We start from the raw sequence: 22,098 nt of genomic DNA, 5'->3' as shown, positions 1-22,098 counted from the left end.
TGTGATTTTATTCTCACTGGAAAAAGATGCCTTCAATTTATCAATGAATTATACAAAAAATATGGGAGGGTCTGATATTTACAAATGAAGAGATAATTGTTTTTGCTTTGACTCTTTTTTTCCAGGAATGTTTTCGCAAATTCCTGTGAGATGGTACATTGTAGACCAGTGAAGGGATATTGTGTGCAGTTTCTACTCAAGAAATACGACACCAAATGGCCAGAGGTGGGTGCTATAATTAAGGCCCACAAATTCAATTTTTGAAAGATCATGCCCCTAACACCATAAGTAAGACTGACTTGAAATTTGCCACACAAGTCCAGGTGAATGTGCGCAACAAAAAACACACAAGAACAACTAAGGGCCCGCTGTAAAATTTTCCGTTATTCTGAAGTTTATGAAAAAACATCTCCTCCTAAACCATAGGTCTAATTTGTACCAGCCTTTCTGTGGATCATTACTGGACCAACATTATCAAAAGTTATCAAGTTTGTAAATATTTCATTGTGTTGTCAAAGATATTGACCAATGAACTTTAGATGGGGCACGGCTCAGCAGCACATTAATAGACCTAACTCCGTAACTGTCAAGCCAATCATCGCAAAACTCGCAGAGAATGTCCAAAGTGGTACCAGTAACATATCTTGAAATTTTCATTAAAATCAACCACTAGGGGCGCCAAAAATGTAATAAAATGGATGTTGCACAACACAAATCAGACTATGAAGAAACTGTTGGCCTAATCATTACAAAACTTGCAGAATATGTTAAATAATAATGAAGAACCGTGTGTGTAAATTATTTTAAAATCAATCAAAGGGGGGGGCGCAACGCCATTTTTATGAAACACACATTTTTTAATTAATGCATCTCCTACCCAGCTTTCAAGTTTTGAAAGTCTATAACGGCTTGAACCCCAGAATTCCCGCTTGCAGCTATATTTGTAATTTGTTAGTGCTGTTTGTTCTTATTCCCATCCGCATGTGAATATAACAGCTAGCCTTAATCACATTACTTACATTTTAAACCAACATTGATAAATAATAAATACAAAGTCTGTACATGTACTGGCATTGCTCTTGTTAATAAAATACCATTAAAATGTGGGATGGACTAACCTGTCATGTATGTTGCCTTTGTCATCTCCCACAGTAACAGTGACACTGCGCACTTTGGAGAGGTCAAAGCTTGGATCAAACTGGTGGTAGTCAGGAGTGACCCAGCCAATCCACACACCAGAGGGCTCCTGTCCAGCAAAGATCCTCACAGAATAGTAATACTGAAAATAAAGAAGAAAAATAAGACAAGATCTGAGTGAGATATCTAGGAGCAGTTATATTGGATATCTAGAGATACTATGATAACTTAAGTGCTATGATGGAACCTAATATACTGTGAACTCCCAATGAGCAGGCTCAGCAAATCATGCCAGCCTGACTTTGCACAAACAGGAGGGATAATGTTGAGATGTGCTTTAAATTTAACATTAGTAGTAGTAGTAGTATGATCATTTTGAGCTCACAGTGGTGGTATTCATGATGATCTCAGGGTCATCTCTGTCATCCGGGACCACGTCCTCCACCAAACGTGGCACCGTTGGGGGCGCAGGAGCAGGGGCGAGGGGTGTCATGGCAACCTTCTTGGCTTTGAAGAAGAATCTAATGTGCACAGAAGGTAACATACATTTTGACACTTATATTAAGGCTGTACTGGACAACCTTACTCACTGCTGAATGTTAAAATGTGGGATGCTCTTTTCTGACTAATGTTTTGTTTTACGCTAAGACATAATAATCTGCACCTTTAATACTCTGCAGGCTTGTTCTTTTCTCTAAAGACACAACCTTACCCTTTCTTCTTTCCTTTTTCTGATGCTGTGTCCTTCTCATTTTCCACAGAGATCTCCTTAGGCACAGATGGCTCCTTCTTCTCATCCTCTTGCTCCTTGCGGCCAGCAGACTTCTTCAGAACTTCAAACTCTGAGTCGGGCTCCACCACCACCACTTCCTCTTCGGGTATGGTGAGGGTACGAGTAAGAGGGGTTGTGCCTGCTGGGATCTTGAAGGTCTCATGGAACTGGACAGGCATGCTGAGTCTGAGGAACATCATATCGGTGTTGGCGTTTTGCGAGCCAAAGGTCTTATGGGTCAGCTTTAGACAGGGGGCACTGTCCACAGTACCATCCACACGAGAGACCTATGAAACAACATGTTTGATGATAAATAAGTGATCTCGTTTAACAGCGCTAAATTCACTTAACATTGAAAGTGTCACTGAGTAATTACCTCAATATGATTGTGATCGGTGGGTACAGGCACAAACTGGGGCAAACTTTTACTGAACCACATGGTAATGTCTCGCTTCATATTGATAGCAAAAGGCTCAAATCCTTCCTGCAGGCCACAGATGGCAAAGTAGCGCAGGCTGCTGACATTCTGCCCAAGATTAATCCTTCCAACCTGAGACAGGCCCAAGGCACACACTGGGATAAAACCTGAGGGGACAAACACAGGAACGTAATTGGTAAAATTATTTAATGCCTGCTGTAAAGCTGTGCTCACATTTGATACAAATAATGAATTAATGATTTATGTCAAACAAGTTTTATGTCAAGAGATTCTTCCTTTTTGTTACTGCTACTAATGCTGATCACACAAGGTAAAATGACTCTTACCTTCCCCAATTTCAATGTCTTTGAAAGCCATCTCCGAGCCTGAGTCACTGATCAACATTTCTCCGTTGAGTGTGAACATGATGTTCATCTCAGTCAGGTCAATCATACAGCCAACTACATCACCAGACTGCCACTGGCGACCGAAGGGTTCATTCCCAATATGCCATCTTTGAGCCTGGAAAAGGTTACATCAATAAATAACTTAACTTTTAATTTCACAAAAAACACAGACACATAAATGTCAGCCTCTAGTGCACTCTACTTAAATTCTCTGACCACTTGAACTTGAGAAAAGTCAACGTTGAGTCGGGCATGGGAGATGTTTGCTTTTCTGGAAGAAGTTTATTTATTTTAACCCAAACTATGATTTTTTTTATCTCACCTAAATCAAGTATTGCCTTTGTGAAGCAAAGCCATCCAGGCAGTCTATATAGCGAAAACTTTTATGAACTGTATTAAGTGTATTTTTTGATGAAACATAGATGCTTCACGCACATCTTCTCCTCAGTGGTACAGAATATCTTTACAATCAGCACAGTTTCAAGGTGGACAACCAAGATCAGTGTCACCAATTCAGTATCCGACCACATGTCTCCCCTTCCGTTCCTGAGATATGACGGTGAGTAATGGCCAGAAGATTAATTTTGCACAACATTATAATGATCACAGTAAAGTTGACCTTTAAGATATAAAATGTAATCACTTCATCATTTTCTCCTATCAGACATTTGTGGTAAATTTTGTTTAGCTTATGGAGTTACAGCCAAAAAATGTGTTTTGTGAGTCCAAGTGGTTGTTTGTGCCAAATTTGAAGAATTTTATCAAGGCTTTCCCGAGATAGTGTATTCATGAGAATGGCAAAGACTGACAACCCAAAAACATAACGCCTCCAGCCACGATCGCCGCTGTTGCTGAGGCATAAAAAGGCATGCTATCACTGAGGTTTGGTTTATTTTCACTTCATATCCCTAAATGTCTTCAAAATGCTATATTTTTGTTAGTTAGATGGACAAAGTAAAAAGCAGATTTACTGGACTGGTTCCATATGTCATCTTTTCATTTCAAAAACTTTTGGAAAGAATCGTGCACGGCTTATTATCTACATTATTTTGACATTGACAAGCTCTTGATTTTCCCAGTCTACACTTGATTAAATTGGACTGATGCTTATTTAACTGAAGTGAACCAAAGATGCAAACTGACCTTATTGCCGTTAAAGACGTAGGCCAGTTCATCTGCGCCCAGTTCAGTGTCAGAGCGCACACTGGGACGTGCCCAGCCCACTCTCATCTCCCCTGTGGTTACAGCCTCAAACTCAAAGTACCACTTCCCTTGGGTGACAGCGTACGACTTCTCTGCCCTGAAGATTCGTACTTTGTCCCCGCGGGTGTTCTCAAGACCATGGCTAGCTGCAGGGGAAGAGGGAAAAGACGTTTAAGTATGTTGAACTTGGTTGATATTCTGCATTCAATCAACACGTTTGTATGATGTTATCTGACTCACTGCTCTCCTGATCTGGAGGCTCAATGTTGTAGCCATAGCCAATGAGAGTACGGACAGCATTGTTAACACTGTCTCGGTTCGTTTTCTTAGTTCTCTCATCCAGCAGGTTGTAAGGTACCAGACGAGGGTTTCGCTTATTCAAGATGTCCTGAGAAGCAAAACACAATACGACTCAATATAAAACAGAAAGTGTGACTCTTTGTACAGCTTATTAAACAAAATAAAATAAAGGATGTACTGAGGATTCAAAAAGGATACCTGCACAATACTGTAGGTCCATCCTTGTCGTACCCGATCCCTTGCCCAAACATTATGCCCATTTTCTGCCAGTTTTTCTACAAGCTGGTTCTGGTTTGGTGTCAGTTTGACATGGCTGAGGTCAAGGGGGGCAGGCTTGTATCCATTGGTCATCACATAGCTAGAGGACAGACAAAGGTTCATATTAAAATATGCATAAAAGATAATGTAGAAAGTTTAAGCAGACAGAAATCTCTTTGTCGACATACGTCTTGGGCAGCTTAATCTTCTTGAGGTTCTCCTCTGCCTTCTCATCACCCATACCAACATGGCAACCCAGCGCTAGGAGAGTCCTGTGAGGTTACACAACCATCAACAATTGTATCCAAGGACATACAATTCCTCCTCTTACCCTCACATCTCTCAAACTGAAACCTCAATTACAAACTCACTTCAGAGTTTCCGCAGACATCTGCAGGTTGTAGTTCCTCTCTGGTTCAGGGAGACTCTGGAAGTCCACCAGACAAGGATGGAGTTTCTTGTTGTCATCCCTGAACTGTGGAGGAAGATAATAGTGGGTTACTCACCAGTCAAAAAAATAGATAATAACAACAGCAATAATGTCTCAACAGACCCCATCTTTTAATTAATTTCAGCCTGAGAAGGGGGTCAGTTTAGGTGTGTTTAGCCTTCCCTACATCTCTGTATTTTAGCATCATCTCTGCAAGTCTCATTCAAGGTGCAGTCTTGTTCTAAAATCTTGCAGACTTTCCACATTGACGAAATTAGCTAAACTTTCAGTCACAACGCTGAAAATCTTTACACAACACTGAGCTGCACTTTTTGTATTCCAACACAACAAACTCTTCTGGCACGTTTCTCTCCAGCTCTCACTAACATTTCCACCATTGCCTTTCTGCAACAAGTCACCTCTCCTGAGATTTCAGAACAAGACTACTCCTTGAGCAAGAAAAACAAGCACTTTCAGTGGACATAAATTGACAGTGAACAATTGCACGTAGGGCTTACATTGCAGCAATGTCTCTCAATACTGGACCAAATTCAAAAATTGTTGTTACACAAAAACATAGGAAAATAGGGTCAAGGTTGAAAAATACCAAAGTTCCCTTGAAGGTGATGACACAAATCCTTTTATTAGAAAATGAAAAGTCACATACTGGGCTCCTATACTAAACAATGAACTACAGCCTGATTTTTGTTGTAAAAATAATACATTATGTTTTTGAAATATTACTATCATATTACTCAAGAGCTCCAAATCATCTAAATCGGAGGCTGTCAAATCAATACTGTTGCATCTGTATTGCAGTGCTGACTCCATACTCACACTCCCAAAGGTCCAGCCCTGCTCAATACGGGTGACAGCCCAGAGCTCGTGAATATTCTCTGCCAGCTTCTCTCGGATACGCTCCAAGTGGGGTGGTAACACAATCTATACAGCAAAGGAAAGGAAGCAAACACAAAGAAACTAATATAGCAGACACTCTAATGACATCATCAGAGTGTGATTTTAGGTTTTGAGGCTTTTACCTGAACAGTGTCCACAGGGCAGGGGGTGAACGAGGTGTGGGTGAGGGACAGAGTGGGACCCAGCAGGTTGCGCACGCCTTGGAAGTCGTGCTTGTACTCCTTGATGGGTTCAATACGCATCCTCTCTCTAGGCAGCAGAGCCTCATAGCACGGGGCGTAGCCAGGCGGGGGCATGAACTTGAAGTCTCCATGACGACCACCAAGGAGGAACCGAGCCCTGAGGTGACAGAAACAGAGTCAAATCTTTTTCTATTTGACAGAGAGATCTTTATGTACTACTTAAATCCTTTGTGGCAACAGTGCCTTGATCTTTATAAGACTCATAATAAAGAAAACATCGATTTAATCTCTGTGCCAGTTCCTGAGCCTGTGTTTCCCTCCCTGCGTTCATCAGTCAATTTGCCATTAGCACTGTCTCAGCACTGTGAGGGATCATTACACACAGCAGCTGTAAAATCTCTTCTGGGGGACAAGACACTGTAGGCTTCAGAGGGATTATTTGAAAGATCATTTCAAGGATTTAGACATATTTATAAAATCAAAACTAAAAGAATGAAAATGCATGTAAAATGCAATTTTCTTTCTATTTTCTGTGTCAGAACATTTATGGGGGTGTACCCCGACAGCGCTCAGGTGAGGTTGGGACTTTACAAAAAGGTAGTAGGCAGTAAGCAGCAGGCATCTAAGAAAGACAGTGCCAAAAAAATGAAAATATAGCGAGGCAAAATGCCAGTTGACATTGAATGTGGGGTTGGCTTTTACTTTTGCTTTTGCTGGTGAGCCTGTTCACAGTCTGTAACCAAGAATGGTACTTAGTATACCTTTAAATATTCTGCCAGTTTTTTAGCATTTTTGTTCATGATTTTGAAATTCTGTATGTATATTCCTGCGTCACTGGTGTATAAAATCACACAACTTTAACATACTAAGAAACCAAATCTACCTCTGTGCCTGCATAATTGCACTGCATTAACATTTGTTACATTAATTTACTGTTGTACTAGGCAAATGAAGACATTAACCTGCAAATCAATGAAATTTGTAATCAACTTAACACAAAATGACAAAATAAACTGAAACTCAACTTTCTTTTTTTTTTCTACTTACTTGACGCCTGCAGAGAAGCTGATGACAGGGAAGAAGAGGCCATCCACATTGAAGTTTTCAAACATGCCCTGAACTGGGTGGCCGTTGATACGGAAGGAGATACTGGGCACGCTCAGATCCAGACAGCAGCTGACGACATCGTCTGCAGCCAGGGTGTGCGCGCTGGGCGAAGCCACCTGGCGAGGTACAGTACCTGAACGGCAGAGCAGAGAGTGAGGAAGTCATATAATATGACATATAGCAATGGAAAATGGTGTAGTAAATAACTTAGGGGAATCACCTTACCTGACCATAGATGCAGTCCATCATAGCCATAGGAATACAGGTCATCTCCCACACCGTTGCCTCCCCAGCCTTCTCCTCCTCCAGGGTAGGGGCTGTAGCCCTCAGTCATAGCCCAGCCCACACGCAGGTGGCTGGCCTGCGCCGTCACGAAGGGTTCCACGTAATCTACCATCATCTCAAAGTACCATTTCTTATACTGCGTGGAGCCCTCACATGTGCCCAGGAAGATGTTAGGTCTGACACTGAGCACAGAATAGAAAGAAAACATTAGCTTTAACAGACAACACTTGACAGAGTGGTTGTTGACTTTAACAAGAAAAATATGAGTTAGAAACAGAAAAGACCCTTTAATTTATAGAACAGATTAACAGCAGTTCAAGTACCTTGTGGCATAGTTTACAATGTTGGTCTGCAGCAAGAGGTCACGACCCGGGAGGAGATTTTCAGTGATGAGGTTTTGGTTGGACCTCACAGCTACACCATTACACACACAAAGAGAGCGCAAGACATCCAGGACCTAAAGACCAAGACAGACATTACAATCAGTTCTGTGTTTAAATGTGGCAGAGCAGAGCAGACAGTTCACACTGTCATCCACTGGTGACAATTGTTAAAGGAATTCTATAACCAATAACTGTTTTTTAATCAGCCAAACACACTTTTAGGATGCTAAAACTTTCCAAATCACCACCTGCAAAAGTGTCTGGTTAAGTAGCCTACCCTGCCAGCTGGCACCAATTGAATGGCTGCTGGCTGATGTTACTTTCCTACCCTGCTTCTGGCAGTAAAAAAAGACAAACCTTGTGGTTCCTTCCATGCTTGTCCAGAAGAGAGATGATGGATTTAATGTGGTTCTCCTGGATGATGTTCAGAACCTCAGGACTTTCAATTAGCACACAGTACAGCACCTCAAGAATACCTAAATGTATAGAGAGGAAGAATATGATCAGCTCTTGGCAATTTTTAACAGCAGTAACAGGCAATGCATCAATAGGAGAAAGTAATGCAAGAGGCTAATACTTTAAGACATCATTAATAAGAACATGGTTCAAAAGAAGTAAAATGGCTTAAAAACCAACTACATACAACACGGCTATCAAAGAACACAAAATTAACTACTCAGATCTACACAGAGATTTGTGCCTAAGGATCTCATGAGCCTCAACTGTTTAAAAGTTTAAGCTGTGTCTAATAAGTACAATCAGTCCAGCCAAACCTTAGAAGCAATTAGTCAATTCGAAGTGAGGTACATGTGATACCTGAAGAGGCCTCCAGACGGTCCAGCTTGCTGACCAGCCAGTCGAGGTTGTCACAGAACAACGCACAATTAGAGCGGTTTCCTCGAATTAGAGAAGCTGTTCAGTGGAGACACAAAGAGTGAAATGATGTTACTTTATTCAGTACAGGTAGCATTTCATTTGTACTTTAAGTTTATGGTGGTAATTTTACCCAGCAGCTCATAAAGAAGGTTGACAATCTCCTTCCAGGACTCTGCAGCTTCCTCCCCGGCGAATTCAGAAAAGTGAGCAGCAGTGTTGTACACGTTCAGGCGGTCGATGCACTCCAGCACGATGGTGATCATTCCCTGAGAGAGAAAGAAAACAGAAACACAAGGGGGGGGGGGGGCAGAAAGGTTATGCACACATCATTCTGATTACTTTTTAATATGTATTTTGTTGCTGTTGGTGGCAGCTTTGTGCCTTTGGGTTAAGGCTAGAATTAGGGCTATTCTAAGGCTGATTAGCTGCAGGGTTGTGCAGTGGTGTGGGAGTGTCACTTAAATGGCCCACCTGTGGGGGAGTGGAGGGTGGAAAGAAAGCCAAACTTTATTATCTTTATTACCACAAAAAAGGCACACGTATGCACACAGAAATAAAGTCAGTACTCTCCTTTTAAGCACAGTACACACAAGATGTTCACACAAAACTTAATTTATTTTGTTCAATATAATATCTGATGATAAAAAGAGACTGTATTACTTGTTTCTGTGGATTGCGGACATCTTTCCGGTCTGACTGACAGTCACAATTGGCCACCGCAGTGTGACATTAGGTTGTGTTTCTACAAACATCGAATCTGTTTCAACTTTTCACATGAATAAGAGGAGTGGCATTCTTGCCGCAACACTGGATTTGGTGCAACTGCAATCTGAGGTAAATCAAAAGTTGGGGTGGTTCAAGGTAGTGTTATACATTTGGCACTAACTCAAGTAAGGTCCTCACAAATACAGCGATAAAACGTGTGTGTGTGCTTGTCCATTTGGTTAAGACTTGGGATTTGGTTCAAGTTACAAGTTAAGGTTTTGGTAAGGTTTGGGTTTAGGTATGTAGGTTAGGGTACCCGAGCTGTATGCTATGGTATAAGTCAACACATTGTCCTCACAAGTGATAAAAACAAGTATAAGTGTATACGATGTAAAAGTTAAGAAAAATAAATAAATAAATGACTTAACAAAAATGCATGAGGGCATAGAAATCAAGTTCCCTCTTTGCATAGTGAATGTAATTAAGTTATAGGACCAGACCGTAAAAATCAATCGATATGGGAAGTGTGAGGGTGTGTGACGCTTTGCAGGCAGCATGCAGATTACCTCCTCTTGGAAGAGGTTCTGCCGGTTGCGGAGAGAGCGAAGTTTGGTCTGCTTCTCCTCGTGCTCCAGTTCCTCCTCTGGAGGACGAAAGTAGAAGATGAGATCCTGAAGAGAGAGGATGACCCCCTCCAAAGGGAGCGACACAGACCCTGGTGACTTGTTCTTTCCACTCAGGGAGTCCAAACCCCTGAAAGACCACGAACAAATCAGCAACTGTAAAAACATTTTTTTATTCCTCTCCATAGTTTGCATGTTTCAGATCAAGATATGGTCACATTACAATGCGGACTGTAAACAGATGAGCATAATGAAGATATCAGGTAATTTTTATGAAGACTATTGCATTCTGTCATTATGAGAAATTTTGTCCTCCCACATTTGAAAATGTATATACTCACTTGTTGAACTGTCTGAAGAGGCCAATAGTGCTGAAAATCATTCTAGCAGCCTGAGACTCTTCAGTTTGGGAGCGGGACACAGTTAGAGCATCGTCCATATGACCCTCCTGGTGCAGAATGACCTGGGGACATGGACAGCATAATTATGTTAGAGATAGTATGCTCCAATTCTCTCCATCCTTCTCTAACAAGGTCCATCTTCGGTGCCTGTGTCATGTAACAGCTATGCAAGTATGTTTATCTTGTCCTTAGGATACTGGGGAAGTTTAAGAAACCAGCTTTCTCTTACGAAACCCAAAGATATAAACACAACTCTTGCTTATCTCCACCATCAGAATTATCCAAACCTTTCTCTTCATCATTCCCAAACGAGCAGCTTTGGCATCAAGGGCGGCATATGTGAGCCACAGGCCTGTGGACACGTGCTGGACGAAGCACATGGACTCTCCATACTTTATCTCTGGAATGCCCATCCCTTCAACATCACGCTTCTGAGCCACATCCACCTTCTCCTGCTCAAGGAAACCAGGTGGAAAGAAGGGGTGGAGGGAAATCATAAAGAGGTCAATAAGTGAAGAAGTCAGCATTATAACAGACGGACAGACAAAAACCAAAATGTTAATTCTGACCTTTGAAACACGGAAGCAGAAAGCGGATAGTTTGGTGTTGGCCCTCTCTGGGTCGACCACCAACAGACCTTTCTCCTCATCCATACACAGGTACCGGCCTGTGGTAATGTGGCGAATACGGAAAGACTGCCCCCACTTCATATGGCTACCACTCCAACTACGGGAAGAAAGTGAGAAAAAAAACATTATATTAAAAAGCCAGCAGAGTTTATTAATTACTACTATATCATTATCTAGTGTTTGTTGATAAAAAAAAATTGTCCTTGTGGTCTAGAGGTTTATATGTAGGCTTGTCATAATAACTACTTTTGTTGGATGATATATTGTCCCAGAAAAAATTGTGATAAACAGTATTTTATGCCACTGATTTAATGATATTATATTAGCATAATAATGCAAGTAGACCCTCTCAAATGGCAATGAACTTTTAATTCAACCAAAAATGACAGCAAAACATGTCCTGGCATAGTTTCTTGCTGTTCATTTGACTTAGGTGCTGTAGGAAAAAAAAAAAAAAAAAAAAACCCTTAGGCCTGCGTCTAAATCTTATAATGGTCTGGAAAACCCAGCGATTTACTCTGACATCATGTTGGGTTAAGATTTTGATGATCATAACATCCATTTAATCAGTTCATTTATGGCTGAGAACATTTATCCTCTTGTCTCTTTTTAACACATTTTTAAACTGCTAATTAAATAAAGGAAAAATGCTTAAGAAAAAAAAACTTTGCACAACCATTAAAGTAAGAAGTTATGCCAATAATTCTTATACTCAAGCAGATTGCTCAGTTTTAGTAATAATATAGGGCAGGAAAATACTCCACACCTTATCAATTTATCACAAAAAATATCGCTTATTGTTTAAAGGATACCTCAAGGGGACAATCACCTGATTCTGAGGGGCTCCAACCTCCACAGGGATCGAGCCTGACTGCACACAGCACCGCCTTCATAGTGAGCCATCCTGCAGCGGAGTCAGGGCACAGACACATACAATCAAACAGTGTCAAATAACAGGATATTTTTCTGTTTGGAAATACTGTGTCCTCTTCCTCATACCTGCGCTTTTCTTCTCCTTCCTCTGGTGTAGCGATGGCCAGACACTCGTCCATGTGGCCGTGGAACAGCCTGAGAACGTGACCGCCTGTCAGAAACCCTGAGAGGAGGAATACACACCATAATAAGTGCAGAAAGTTGTCATTTCTGATTACACACAATATCACAATATCATCCTCCAAATATTCTGCATGCTTACAGCTGACATTTAAAAATACAACTATAAAACTGGTAGATCACCAATATAAATAAATGTGTACATGTGTGTTTATGAATTGCGTGGGCTGCATAGCATTGGTGGCTGTGGAGCACGATGTGTAAAGCACGTTTGTACCCTCAGCTAGTTCACATCCCGAACTAATTGGATTCATGTTCCACAGAGTCTGCATGAAGGAGGCATCCACCATCAAATCCCCACTGGCATAGGACAAGTGCTAAGGACAGTGGACAAGAATAGGCGGAAAAAGACTGAGTTTAGCACAGCTTACACATGTCTATATCTTCCACTGTGCAACAGTGAGGTGGACAAATTTATCAGGAGTCTTACCAGGTATCTCTCAGAGGACACACTGACAAGGATGAGGTCATCACCCACCCTGACCTTTTCACCTTCTGACCTTTGCTTGGAGGCTGGGTGAATAGTCCACCAACATGCCTCACCTGCATGAAGAGGAAGAATAAACAGCGACGTTAGTTTCCCCACAGAGACACCGAGAATTATAACTGAATGTTTACTCAAGTGTATTGAAACAAAAGCCCTCTCTGTTTACCTACAACACTCCCACTCCCTCACAGCCCCCATTATCATAACAATGCTTCTATTTCTCAGCCAAACTACAGTGAAAGGAATATGCCACAATAGAAGATATGCACTGTTGACTCAATTTATGTCAGTAGCTTTAGATGGCCAATTCAGCAAAATTCTAAAACCATATTAGACTCATAAAAAGCAATTTAACAATTCCACTCGAGGATAATGAGTTTCAGTAATCAGTTAAATGCAGACTGAGAAAAAAAAGCATTGTATTACATCTTGAAAAAGGATTTCCAAGAGTAGTTTTTACCAGTGGAATCTTCCTGTAAGCCCACGTCAAAGGCCAGCTTGTCTGTGAGTGACCGAGATGTAGTCAAACAGCTCAGGTACTGGGAAGAAAGTTTTCATTCAGGACATGAACACCACTTTGCCAAAAACGCATATAAAAATATGGCTGTATACTACAGCACGGAAACTGAAATCAAAGCTGCCTTTGTTCAATTATTTTCTTTGGATGCAGTCTTACCATGCATGAGTGGTAGTGTCTCAGAAGGATGGCATGACCATACAGTAAGGTACGATGGCCTCCACCTTGGGACGACTGGAGGGAAGGAAGATAAAGAGATCAGCCTGTCAACATCTACTGTACACTTCAAATACACTGATTAGACAGGGAGGAAAACAAGGATATATTTTAAGTCCAGAGGTCAGAGGAACACATTATTAAAAGCCAAACTGTCAATGAATGTGATCAGCCACGTTGCCGGAAGAAAATGTTGGCATTGTACATTTCTGTAAACCACAAATACACAACATTTGCATGTTCCATAGAATCCAATCAGTGTTTCTAATGTGACGTTAATATATGAGCTGACTGTTATTGGGAAATGGTGGGGACAGTGGGTGGCGGGTCACCTGGGCAAGACACTTGACAAGCTGCAGACCACTGTTTGAGACTGACAAACAACAAAACCAGTTGTTTTTTAGCAAGTCATTGCTGTGTTTCCATCAGCTTTTTAACCCCCTAAAGGAGGATGTTTTTAGGGACCTGTAGCTGATTTTCCTGATGTTTTTAGCCCCAAACATGGGTGTGTTTCAGGGGCTCATCACTGTGTCTCCTGTAGCTTTTTAGCCCCAAAATGTGAGTGTATTTGGGGGCTCATTGCTGTATAAAATAATGTGCAAATGTAACATACCAGTGGTTTGCAGAAACATACAATACCAACGTCTTTTCCAGCGACTGAGTTGCTGTAATCTCAACATATCATCAGCTTGCAATGACATACTGTAAGTTGTTTAGACTGTACTTTATAATTCTATGTTGTATTAGCACTGTATGCTCACAATTTTGTACGTTAATCTTACTGTATATATTGCATATGATGTGTAAGATTAGACTGTTTACTCCATGTTGATCCTTCGGAGATCTACTCTCATTTTATTTTAGAGATGGATAAATAGGAAAGATTAGATTGGTATGAATAAGATGGCTGTGCAAAGTGAATGTAAACAATGGTGGCAATTTAAATCTTGAGTGCATGTCAAGGGTTTATTATTGTACTCTTAAGAAAAAAATCCCTGAAAAGGATACTAACGTGAGTCATTTGTAAATAATAGTCATTAAGCAATATTAATAAACAGCTCCACATCACTGAGCAATGACTTTTTCCCTAAACAAATACCGTACAGAACGTGTTGGGGTCCATTCTTATGCAAATACAACATAATAACAACGAGAACCACATCAATAACAAAGCAGTGTAGAGATACTGCTGAAACTGGGACATTGCTACGCTATAAATCATAGCTCTTAGAGAAGGTATCATAATGATGTGACTGACAAAGCAAAAAAAAAAAACAAAAAAAAAAAACGTACACCTTTGAATCCAGTCACCACAGATTATTACCTCACACAAAAGGCAAAGAACATTAATCCATCCTACCTTTTCTCAGCATACAGCAAGAATGCAACAAGAAAACACAATTACTGCAACAGTTACACATGGATCAGCCAAATGAAACCATTTAGTCTAACAGACAGGAAGATAATGCTTAGCCTTTTTGTAGGGTTAAGCACCCATAATCCACTTGGATGAGTCTGGGGCAGGTGTGTCAAGTGGGAGCTTTATACCATTAACCCTGGTCTGCATTAACACTAGGCTTGGTTAGGACAGGTGTTGGTGGTGGTGGTGTGTGTGTGTGTGTGTGTGTGTGTATTAGGAGGGAGACTGGTCTGTCCAGAGGTCTGGTGGTGTCTGGTTTCCCCATCTACCCCTGACAGAGGTGGGTGGGCCTCTCCACTGGGCTGCATGCCATGCTATTCTCATTCTCCTGCTCACCATTAGAAAAGCCTGGCTCATCCACATCTTCCAACTCCAATGAGGCCAGTAACGGACTAAACTACGAGCTATAATGCAACTAATAAAATGCTGCAAAAAGAGAGCCTCTCTTAAAGCAAGATTAAGTTACATAAGCCTCAGCCAAACAAGGTTTCTTTCGCCTATTTTTTTTTTAGAAAGACAAAATATGAGGTTTTCTGTCCACGTCAGCTACAGTAAGTCCATCTCTACTGTTTTACGGACTAGCTGGTGAAGAGTCACAGGAGCTGTAGTTAAATCTTAACAATACATTTGTTATTTCACCTTGATTTTAACAATGAGGTGCTTACATTTTGTCTTCTAAACAGGTATAAAACTTAGCAAGAGTATGGCCAAAAATACACAAATATAAAAGAAATACTTGGGAATAGTTGAGAACTGAATGCTGAGTGGGTTGGTACCTGAGTTTATCGGCACAATGCCTTCTCGATCTGGGGAGTGTGACAATCCATCTTTGATTACTGAATTATTACATTTCATCAGTTAAATACTACACACTGATGTACCCACTTTCACCATATTTTGACTTAGAAACTTTGCATTAAATTATAGTCCTGATTTAGAGGGACTTGCATCAAACTTAGATTTCTAGATGATTGCATATATATCAGAATGATGTGATATCACCCATGTTTGGCAAGTTATCCTTTAGAAAAGAAAAATACAACACCAAACAACAGAGTTTAAGCCATTAAACCTTTAAATGTTGCATGGATTTCTATGTATTTCAAGTGAGGCCAGATAGATAAGGCTTGTCTAATTACCATTTTTTGCAGCAGTGTGAAAACATTTTCTGTATAAAAAGGGAATGAGGAAACAAAGAACAATGTGCTGACACAAAAGGATCATCAAACAAGCTGAAGTACCATGATATTTATCATACAACAATGAGGATACATGTGCTGGTGATATTTTTTGCATGAAATGCAAATGAATGATACATTGTGACACCTTGGCTTTCTATTTAAGAATAGATAATTCAATCATACACATAGGCTAAATGCTTAGTAGAAAAAAGGCCATAAGTGCAAAACACACTGGCTTTTAACTGCAGATTCAGCCTTTTTTTGTCAAATGAAACCAGCTTAGATTATCTAAAATTAATCTAAAGATAATGGACTTATTTGCTTGGACCCCATCAGTTACTGTAGCCAGAGTTTAATGACAGTTGTATAGAGCAATCACCACCTCGTGTGAGGGCTAAACAGATATGAATCAAGACGTGTGAATGATACAGTACTATTTCATTTAATAGGACACCCAGTGGGCAACAGGACAGGAACAAGGACAGTTGCCAGGTTGGTTGGGACACACGTTACAGGAAAACAGACATTATTAACAGACATACCCATTGGTCCAAATCGACTGCCTGCTTGGCAGAGAGCAAGAAGGGAAGGGAAGGGGAGGGGTGTAAGATAACAAGTAAAAAAAATGATGGACAAACGCCCAACCAGTGATCCATATTTAAATAAAAAAGTAGTCCCACTAAAGACAAACAAACAAAAACATGACTGGAACGTGATATCAAAGCAAAGTCTTCTAATAAATGAACTAACATGTTTGTCCTGTTAGAGGTTTGACTACTGTCTGTAGATAAATGATAAAAACAGGCATATATTTTAAATCATAATCTAGAATCTGGAAAAACACATAAAACCATAATTTATCATCTATCAGGCAAAATCTTGTACAATGTATATTATATATGTCCCATTTTGTTCTACTTTTATTATGAGTTTCATAGCCAGGGTAAGCAGACTAAAGAATTATTTTTAGGAAATATGCTTGGTTGCCCTCTACTCATAGTCACATGAGAGGATTAATTACAACTTTATATATCTGAGTCCAGAACAAAGAAAGCTCTTCTGGTACCTTTTTTTTTAGCCTAGACAGATGCAAAGGACCAATATGTCTTCAAATAACTCCTAAACAGTCTTGTTTACATGTCATATCTTGTTAGACAGCAAGCTAATCAGATGGTTGTTTAAGAGTCCCACATTAGTATGAAGCTGCACAAGCTGGATGTGTTAAACGTTATTTCAACATGTGTTTGAAGCTACAGTTGTTAACTTTTCTAAAAATAATTTTTTGTAATATTTCCTGAAGTACATGAGACTGAAATCTGTGAAAAAAAAATTGTTCCTGTTCCTCCTCTTGTGCATCTAAAGGCTAGAATCTATCGCAGATGAAGGACAACAACTTACCAGAGCAGAGGAGTATGTAACACAGCTGTCAATCATGTCAATCATGTCTCCAAACTGTCAAACTAGGCAGCACTGATCGAATACGAATCAAGATTCTGTTACTGCATTTCCTATGTCTCACCTTAAATGTGTTTAGAAACATATTTTAGTGTACTGTTTAGCTGTAAAATTAGAAAGTTTTGCTTTGACAGTAGGGCTGTGCATAGTTTTCGGCAAGACTGATTCCAACATTACAGCCAGGTTACTCTTATTTGACAGCTAAACAGTACACTAAAATATGTTCCTGAATACATCTGAGGCGAGAAATAGGCAAAGCAGTAACAGCATCTTGATTTGACAGTTTGACGACAGTTCACGTGCAGTGGTTTCTTGCAAATGCCATTAAAAGCACAATGAGGATGCAGAGGAACATGATTTTACTTCACAGATTGTCTCATGTACTGTTGTGTGGATGTAGTGACAGTTTCAGCAAATATGACAAAAAGTTGTTTTTATGAAAGTGACCAACTACAGCTTTGATACATCACAAGATACAACATGTAAAAAGGACAGTTTTTAAATTTATGGAAGGCTGTTTTTGAGGGAGGTGTGAAGACAGCAAACATTTCCAAACATATCACAGTGTTACTCTCAGTAAAAGGAATTCATGCTTGATGCTTAAGCAAATCTGTCAACAAAATCAGATTAAACAGTTTATCTCAAATCTACATCAGCAATGCCAACTAAAATTTAAGAACTCCACCATGTGACAGGAAGAGGGACAGGATTTAGCCACAGTAGAATACTTTGTCAAAAGAACAGATACATTTTTTCATCAGTCAGAAAAGATGGGGAAAATATTTCTTTCTTTGTCACTCATAAACTAAATTTCTTCCTTCTTACATCTCTGCAAAAAAACTTCTCCATCCCCTCTCCATATGTTCTTCTACCTTTAACTCAATTCTTTATTTCTGTTTTTGAGTCCTACCTCGGTCATCTCCACCGTGTTGGCCAACATCTCCTGCAGAGCGCGGACCGACAGGGACTGCTCCAGAATGAAGGTACATATGGCCAGGTCCGGGGGCACATTCTGCACCATGTACAAACACCACAGAGGAAAATCAAGGTTGATAAAAACAAGGTGACAAGCAGTACAGGACAAATAAAGGGAGGAACAGTGACAGCATCTTACCTGAGCATTGGATGTGGTTTCCAGGAAGCAGAGACGGTTCCCAAAGCCCTCGCAGGACAGACATAGCTTTATCTGCTGCTCCTTCAGGACGGAGGCAGTGCACTGCAGAACGACTTGATCATCCTGCAGCCAATACACAAACAAACACATTTATTCACTGGCCTTTCATTTTTAGGACACATCATTTTATGCTTACATTCTCAACTACACACTTATTTCCATTATATCTGCTAATGTTTGCTGCTGCTTGTCCCTGATACGCCTGCTTTTTCATGTTTGTTTTTTTCACATTGTTTTGTGTTTTTTATAGCACTTCTCCACTACGATTGCCTCGAGTTGACATTCAGTGCAGGCATTGTTGTGTACAAAAGTGACCTTTTATTGACTAAGTGACATGCTTCATATGGAGTGTAGAAGAGGAAAACTTGCCTACAGCAGATAATAGAAAGAATAGAATAAAACAAAAATAGGCACTTGCTGTACAGTAAACAATGACTAAAATGTGCTAGGAGACATTTTTATTGGTTGCTCTTTGCTTTTAACTGCATTTACGCTGTCTAAACTTTGCACTTAAAACAGCTTTTTGTTTAATTTACATCATCATACTTAGACACACTCAACATCCTTTATTTATTGTCCCTGTATTTTTTAAAGAAACTAGGAGACAGACTTTTAAACTTAAGCACCAACAGACTGGAACAACAAGCCTAACCTGACCTATTACTTTTTTTCATGACATGAAGACCTATTCTCTTGTTGACCCCAAATGCACTTGCTCTTTATGTAGACTAATTACACCATGTCCTTTTGTCTGGCAGCTTTTATTTCATTTCTCGTTAGTTTTGTGTAGATGAGAATTGTACAGTAACTGTCAAGTTTAACGGTTCAGAGAGAAGACCCAAATGAATAATACCAAGCAGACATATTCAAGGAACAAAAGGCGAACTTTAATAAAATAAAGTTAATACCAAAAGGCCAAAACAAGCAGGCTTAAGCAAAACAAACAAATAAAAAAACACAAAAAATAAGCTGGGAAGCAATCGAAAACTACAAGAAGAGGGTCTGGAAAAGAGCACAGAAGCCCAACGCAGACAAACTGACAAAAGACAAGGGGAGCACAGAGACCAATACAGGAGGGAAGGAGGGTGATAATGGGGGACAGGTAATGTCAGGGTTGATGAGAAACAGGTGAAACAAATCAGGGCGCAGCAGATATCACTAAGGTGGGAAAACAAGCAAAGGCAGGAAGTGCAACCAGACATGACACATGAGGAGTGAACCTACAAGATAAAACAGGAAACAGACAAAGCAAACTTTTGTTTTAATGCCTATCCATTTCCATGTGTTGTGTCTTAGAAAGGAGATGTTGAATTTCATGGGGTTTTGTCCTCAAGTTAAAATTTTGAAATAAATAAAACAAATGTTTTATTGCATTTACTATGAACCATTAAAGAGAAAAAATGCCACCTTTTATGTGGATGTCCAATCATTGTCAATGGTGCTTGCTATGTTGACTGAGAAATCTGACTTCACAGGTGCAAAATCAGTTGTGCTTCCTGCATCCATCGCCATCATTTGATGTGGCTGTGATATAGGTGAAGGCAAGGAAAAACTACGGGCTGTTTCAGCTCAGAGTTAGAATATGAGTTAGTTGGGGGAGAGAGACCAAGGTTGCGGCTTCATTAGCAGGGCATCAGAAGCTCACGCACAATGCATCTTACATGTAGGCACTGCCAGCATGGCTCTGCGAGCAGGAGAACTCAGGCCATGTCTACACATATACAGATATTTAAACAGATAAACAGATATTTTCCCCTATGTTCTGGCCTTATGCAAACACAGTTTAAGGTCAACAAATGGAGATTATTTTTAAAACTCCAGTTACTGTGTATCTGTGTGGACAAATAAAACAAAGCGTTTAAAAAAGACATCATCTCCTCACTGTGCAGATTATCACTTCTATCTTTGAGTGAGCTCCTTCATCCTATTCCGAAGGGAAATCAGCGATGATGAGATCTCCAGTAGGTGTTTTGAAAAAGGCAACGTTAGCATTTGCAACAAGGGAAGAATGTGTGAGATGGTTAACACCAGCTAGTGGTTATTGCATTCTAGTGCAATGAAGATATTTTGTAAAACAAAAGCCGTGTGGACCGGAGGGGGAAAATATATCCCTTTTTAAAAATATCTGTATGTGTAGACAGGGCCTTAGTTTTCTTGGTCAATATAGCATGCACTGAGGAATGTATTGCTTTATTGACTACATTTACCATCAACATGCAATGCCTTTTCTTACTTTTATTTCCAGACTTTATGGACATCAATTACCTAACTTACTTTACTTATGTAATTATCACAGTGAGTGTTAAGTCTGAATAACTTTTTGTCAAAGTTATGTCATTGTAAGCTAAGACACTGATGACTTTTCAAATCAATTTGCACTTTAATTACACTGGTATACGACAATAAAAGAACTTAGACAGACATAATGCTCTCTGTGATTGAAGAACTAAAGCAAGTTTAAAGAGTTTGCTGATTGATTTTTCATATGGAAGTTAATAAAAATCAATGGCTGCAAAATTAATTTAAAATAATGGCCACACTACATGACTACAAACTGCCTCTCTCAGTATAGGCCGCTACAATAGATACATGCAACTCTACTCCACAAGTAGAATGCTAACAGACAGTAATTTGTCGCTCCTCATCAATGCTGGAACCCTCCAGAGACTGGTGTAAATACAGCAATAAACACCCCCTCCCCTGTGAAATCCACACCTGACACTAAACATTCCCAGCTGTTCCTTCAACTCAGTCATTACGCAAGTGGATCCATCACTTAACCTGACTAATATTCCGCTCTACAGATCTGGACGGATTCCTGACTTTTCTGACCCCCCCCCCCCCCCACCACCACCTCACCTAACAACTAATGAATCATTCTGTCTTTTCGTTCTTGACCTGCTCACTGTCTTTGCCCTGGTGATTCAGCACCAGCTGTGACTTATAGTGTTTATAGGCAGGCACTTTAAAGCGAGGCCGAGGGCAGCTCAGGAGTTTGCATGTCTATGTGTATGGCACATAGCAGGGAAATGGAAAGTGATGCAGATCAGTGACCTCGTAACTTCTACTCCTCTCTTATACCCGGAGGCCTCTAGTGTTTCTTTGGCTGAAGAGTGTCCCCTCTTCCTTTAGCTGGGCTATCATCTATCTCTCCTCAGCCTCGAAATGTCTCCTCTGTCCTGTCCTCGTGTTCACTGCTTTGCACTCTGGAAAGTGGAGCAATGTGCCCTCTCTCCTTCACTGCAGACACAAGCACTCCATATGCAACTCAAGTGTTACTAAAACTGAACATGGACCATACAAACATGACTTCTGAGCAAAATCTGTAAATCTCAGAGCTAGAGTGATCTAATAGCTTTCCCACCTTCGTTGTGCACCAACATTACCTACCACTCACACAATATAAAAGCTGAGTTTCAGACCAGGAGTATGCACTATGATGATATTGATCTTTCTTTATCAGGACTGAATATGAATACGAATATGAATACTGTTCTGACA

At 40.2% G+C, this 22,098-nt stretch overlaps 1 protein-coding gene across 4 annotated transcripts in view; it reads right to left on the bottom strand.

The window, feature by feature from the left end:
• ryr1b (ryanodine receptor 1b (skeletal)) overlaps nucleotides 1–22,098 on the bottom strand; it is a 95,111-nt gene that overhangs the window by 55,726 nt on the left and 17,287 nt on the right. For all 4 annotated transcript variants that reach the window (XM_049576561.1, XM_049576563.1, XM_049576562.1 and 1 more), the window contains exons 2-31: nucleotides 18,538–18,660; nucleotides 18,334–18,435; nucleotides 13,311–13,385; nucleotides 13,095–13,173; nucleotides 12,578–12,690; nucleotides 12,365–12,464; nucleotides 12,034–12,130; nucleotides 11,864–11,938; nucleotides 10,975–11,131; nucleotides 10,693–10,857; nucleotides 10,346–10,467; nucleotides 9,948–10,134; nucleotides 8,807–8,942; nucleotides 8,617–8,712; nucleotides 8,158–8,276; nucleotides 7,741–7,874; nucleotides 7,358–7,599; nucleotides 7,073–7,265; nucleotides 5,966–6,182; nucleotides 5,763–5,867; nucleotides 4,867–4,970; nucleotides 4,684–4,767; nucleotides 4,436–4,595; nucleotides 4,178–4,325; nucleotides 3,878–4,083; nucleotides 2,675–2,849; nucleotides 2,286–2,494; nucleotides 1,850–2,196; nucleotides 1,523–1,658; nucleotides 1,119–1,279 (exon numbers count right to left, since the gene is read on the bottom strand). In XM_049576561.1, coding sequence (XP_049432518.1) covers nucleotides 1,119–1,279; nucleotides 1,523–1,658; nucleotides 1,850–2,196; nucleotides 2,286–2,494; nucleotides 2,675–2,849; nucleotides 3,878–4,083; nucleotides 4,178–4,325; nucleotides 4,436–4,595; nucleotides 4,684–4,767; nucleotides 4,867–4,970; nucleotides 5,763–5,867; nucleotides 5,966–6,182; nucleotides 7,073–7,265; nucleotides 7,358–7,599; nucleotides 7,741–7,874; nucleotides 8,158–8,276; nucleotides 8,617–8,712; nucleotides 8,807–8,942; nucleotides 9,948–10,134; nucleotides 10,346–10,467; nucleotides 10,693–10,857; nucleotides 10,975–11,131; nucleotides 11,864–11,938; nucleotides 12,034–12,130; nucleotides 12,365–12,464; nucleotides 12,578–12,690; nucleotides 13,095–13,173; nucleotides 13,311–13,385; nucleotides 18,334–18,435; nucleotides 18,538–18,660 — 4,367 coding nt within the window. The remainder of the gene's footprint in view (nucleotides 1–1,118; nucleotides 1,280–1,522; nucleotides 1,659–1,849; nucleotides 2,197–2,285; nucleotides 2,495–2,674; nucleotides 2,850–3,877; nucleotides 4,084–4,177; nucleotides 4,326–4,435; nucleotides 4,596–4,683; nucleotides 4,768–4,866; nucleotides 4,971–5,762; nucleotides 5,868–5,965; nucleotides 6,183–7,072; nucleotides 7,266–7,357; nucleotides 7,600–7,740; nucleotides 7,875–8,157; nucleotides 8,277–8,616; nucleotides 8,713–8,806; nucleotides 8,943–9,947; nucleotides 10,135–10,345; nucleotides 10,468–10,692; nucleotides 10,858–10,974; nucleotides 11,132–11,863; nucleotides 11,939–12,033; nucleotides 12,131–12,364; nucleotides 12,465–12,577; nucleotides 12,691–13,094; nucleotides 13,174–13,310; nucleotides 13,386–18,333; nucleotides 18,436–18,537; nucleotides 18,661–22,098) is intronic.

Source organism: Epinephelus fuscoguttatus, linkage group LG5 (assembly GCF_011397635.1).
Source record: "Epinephelus fuscoguttatus linkage group LG5, E.fuscoguttatus.final_Chr_v1".
Taxonomy (NCBI): Eukaryota; Metazoa; Chordata; class Actinopteri; order Perciformes; family Serranidae; genus Epinephelus; species Epinephelus fuscoguttatus.
Note: the sequence above shows the minus strand (reverse complement) of the source record. Positions and strands in the feature narration are given on the sequence as shown.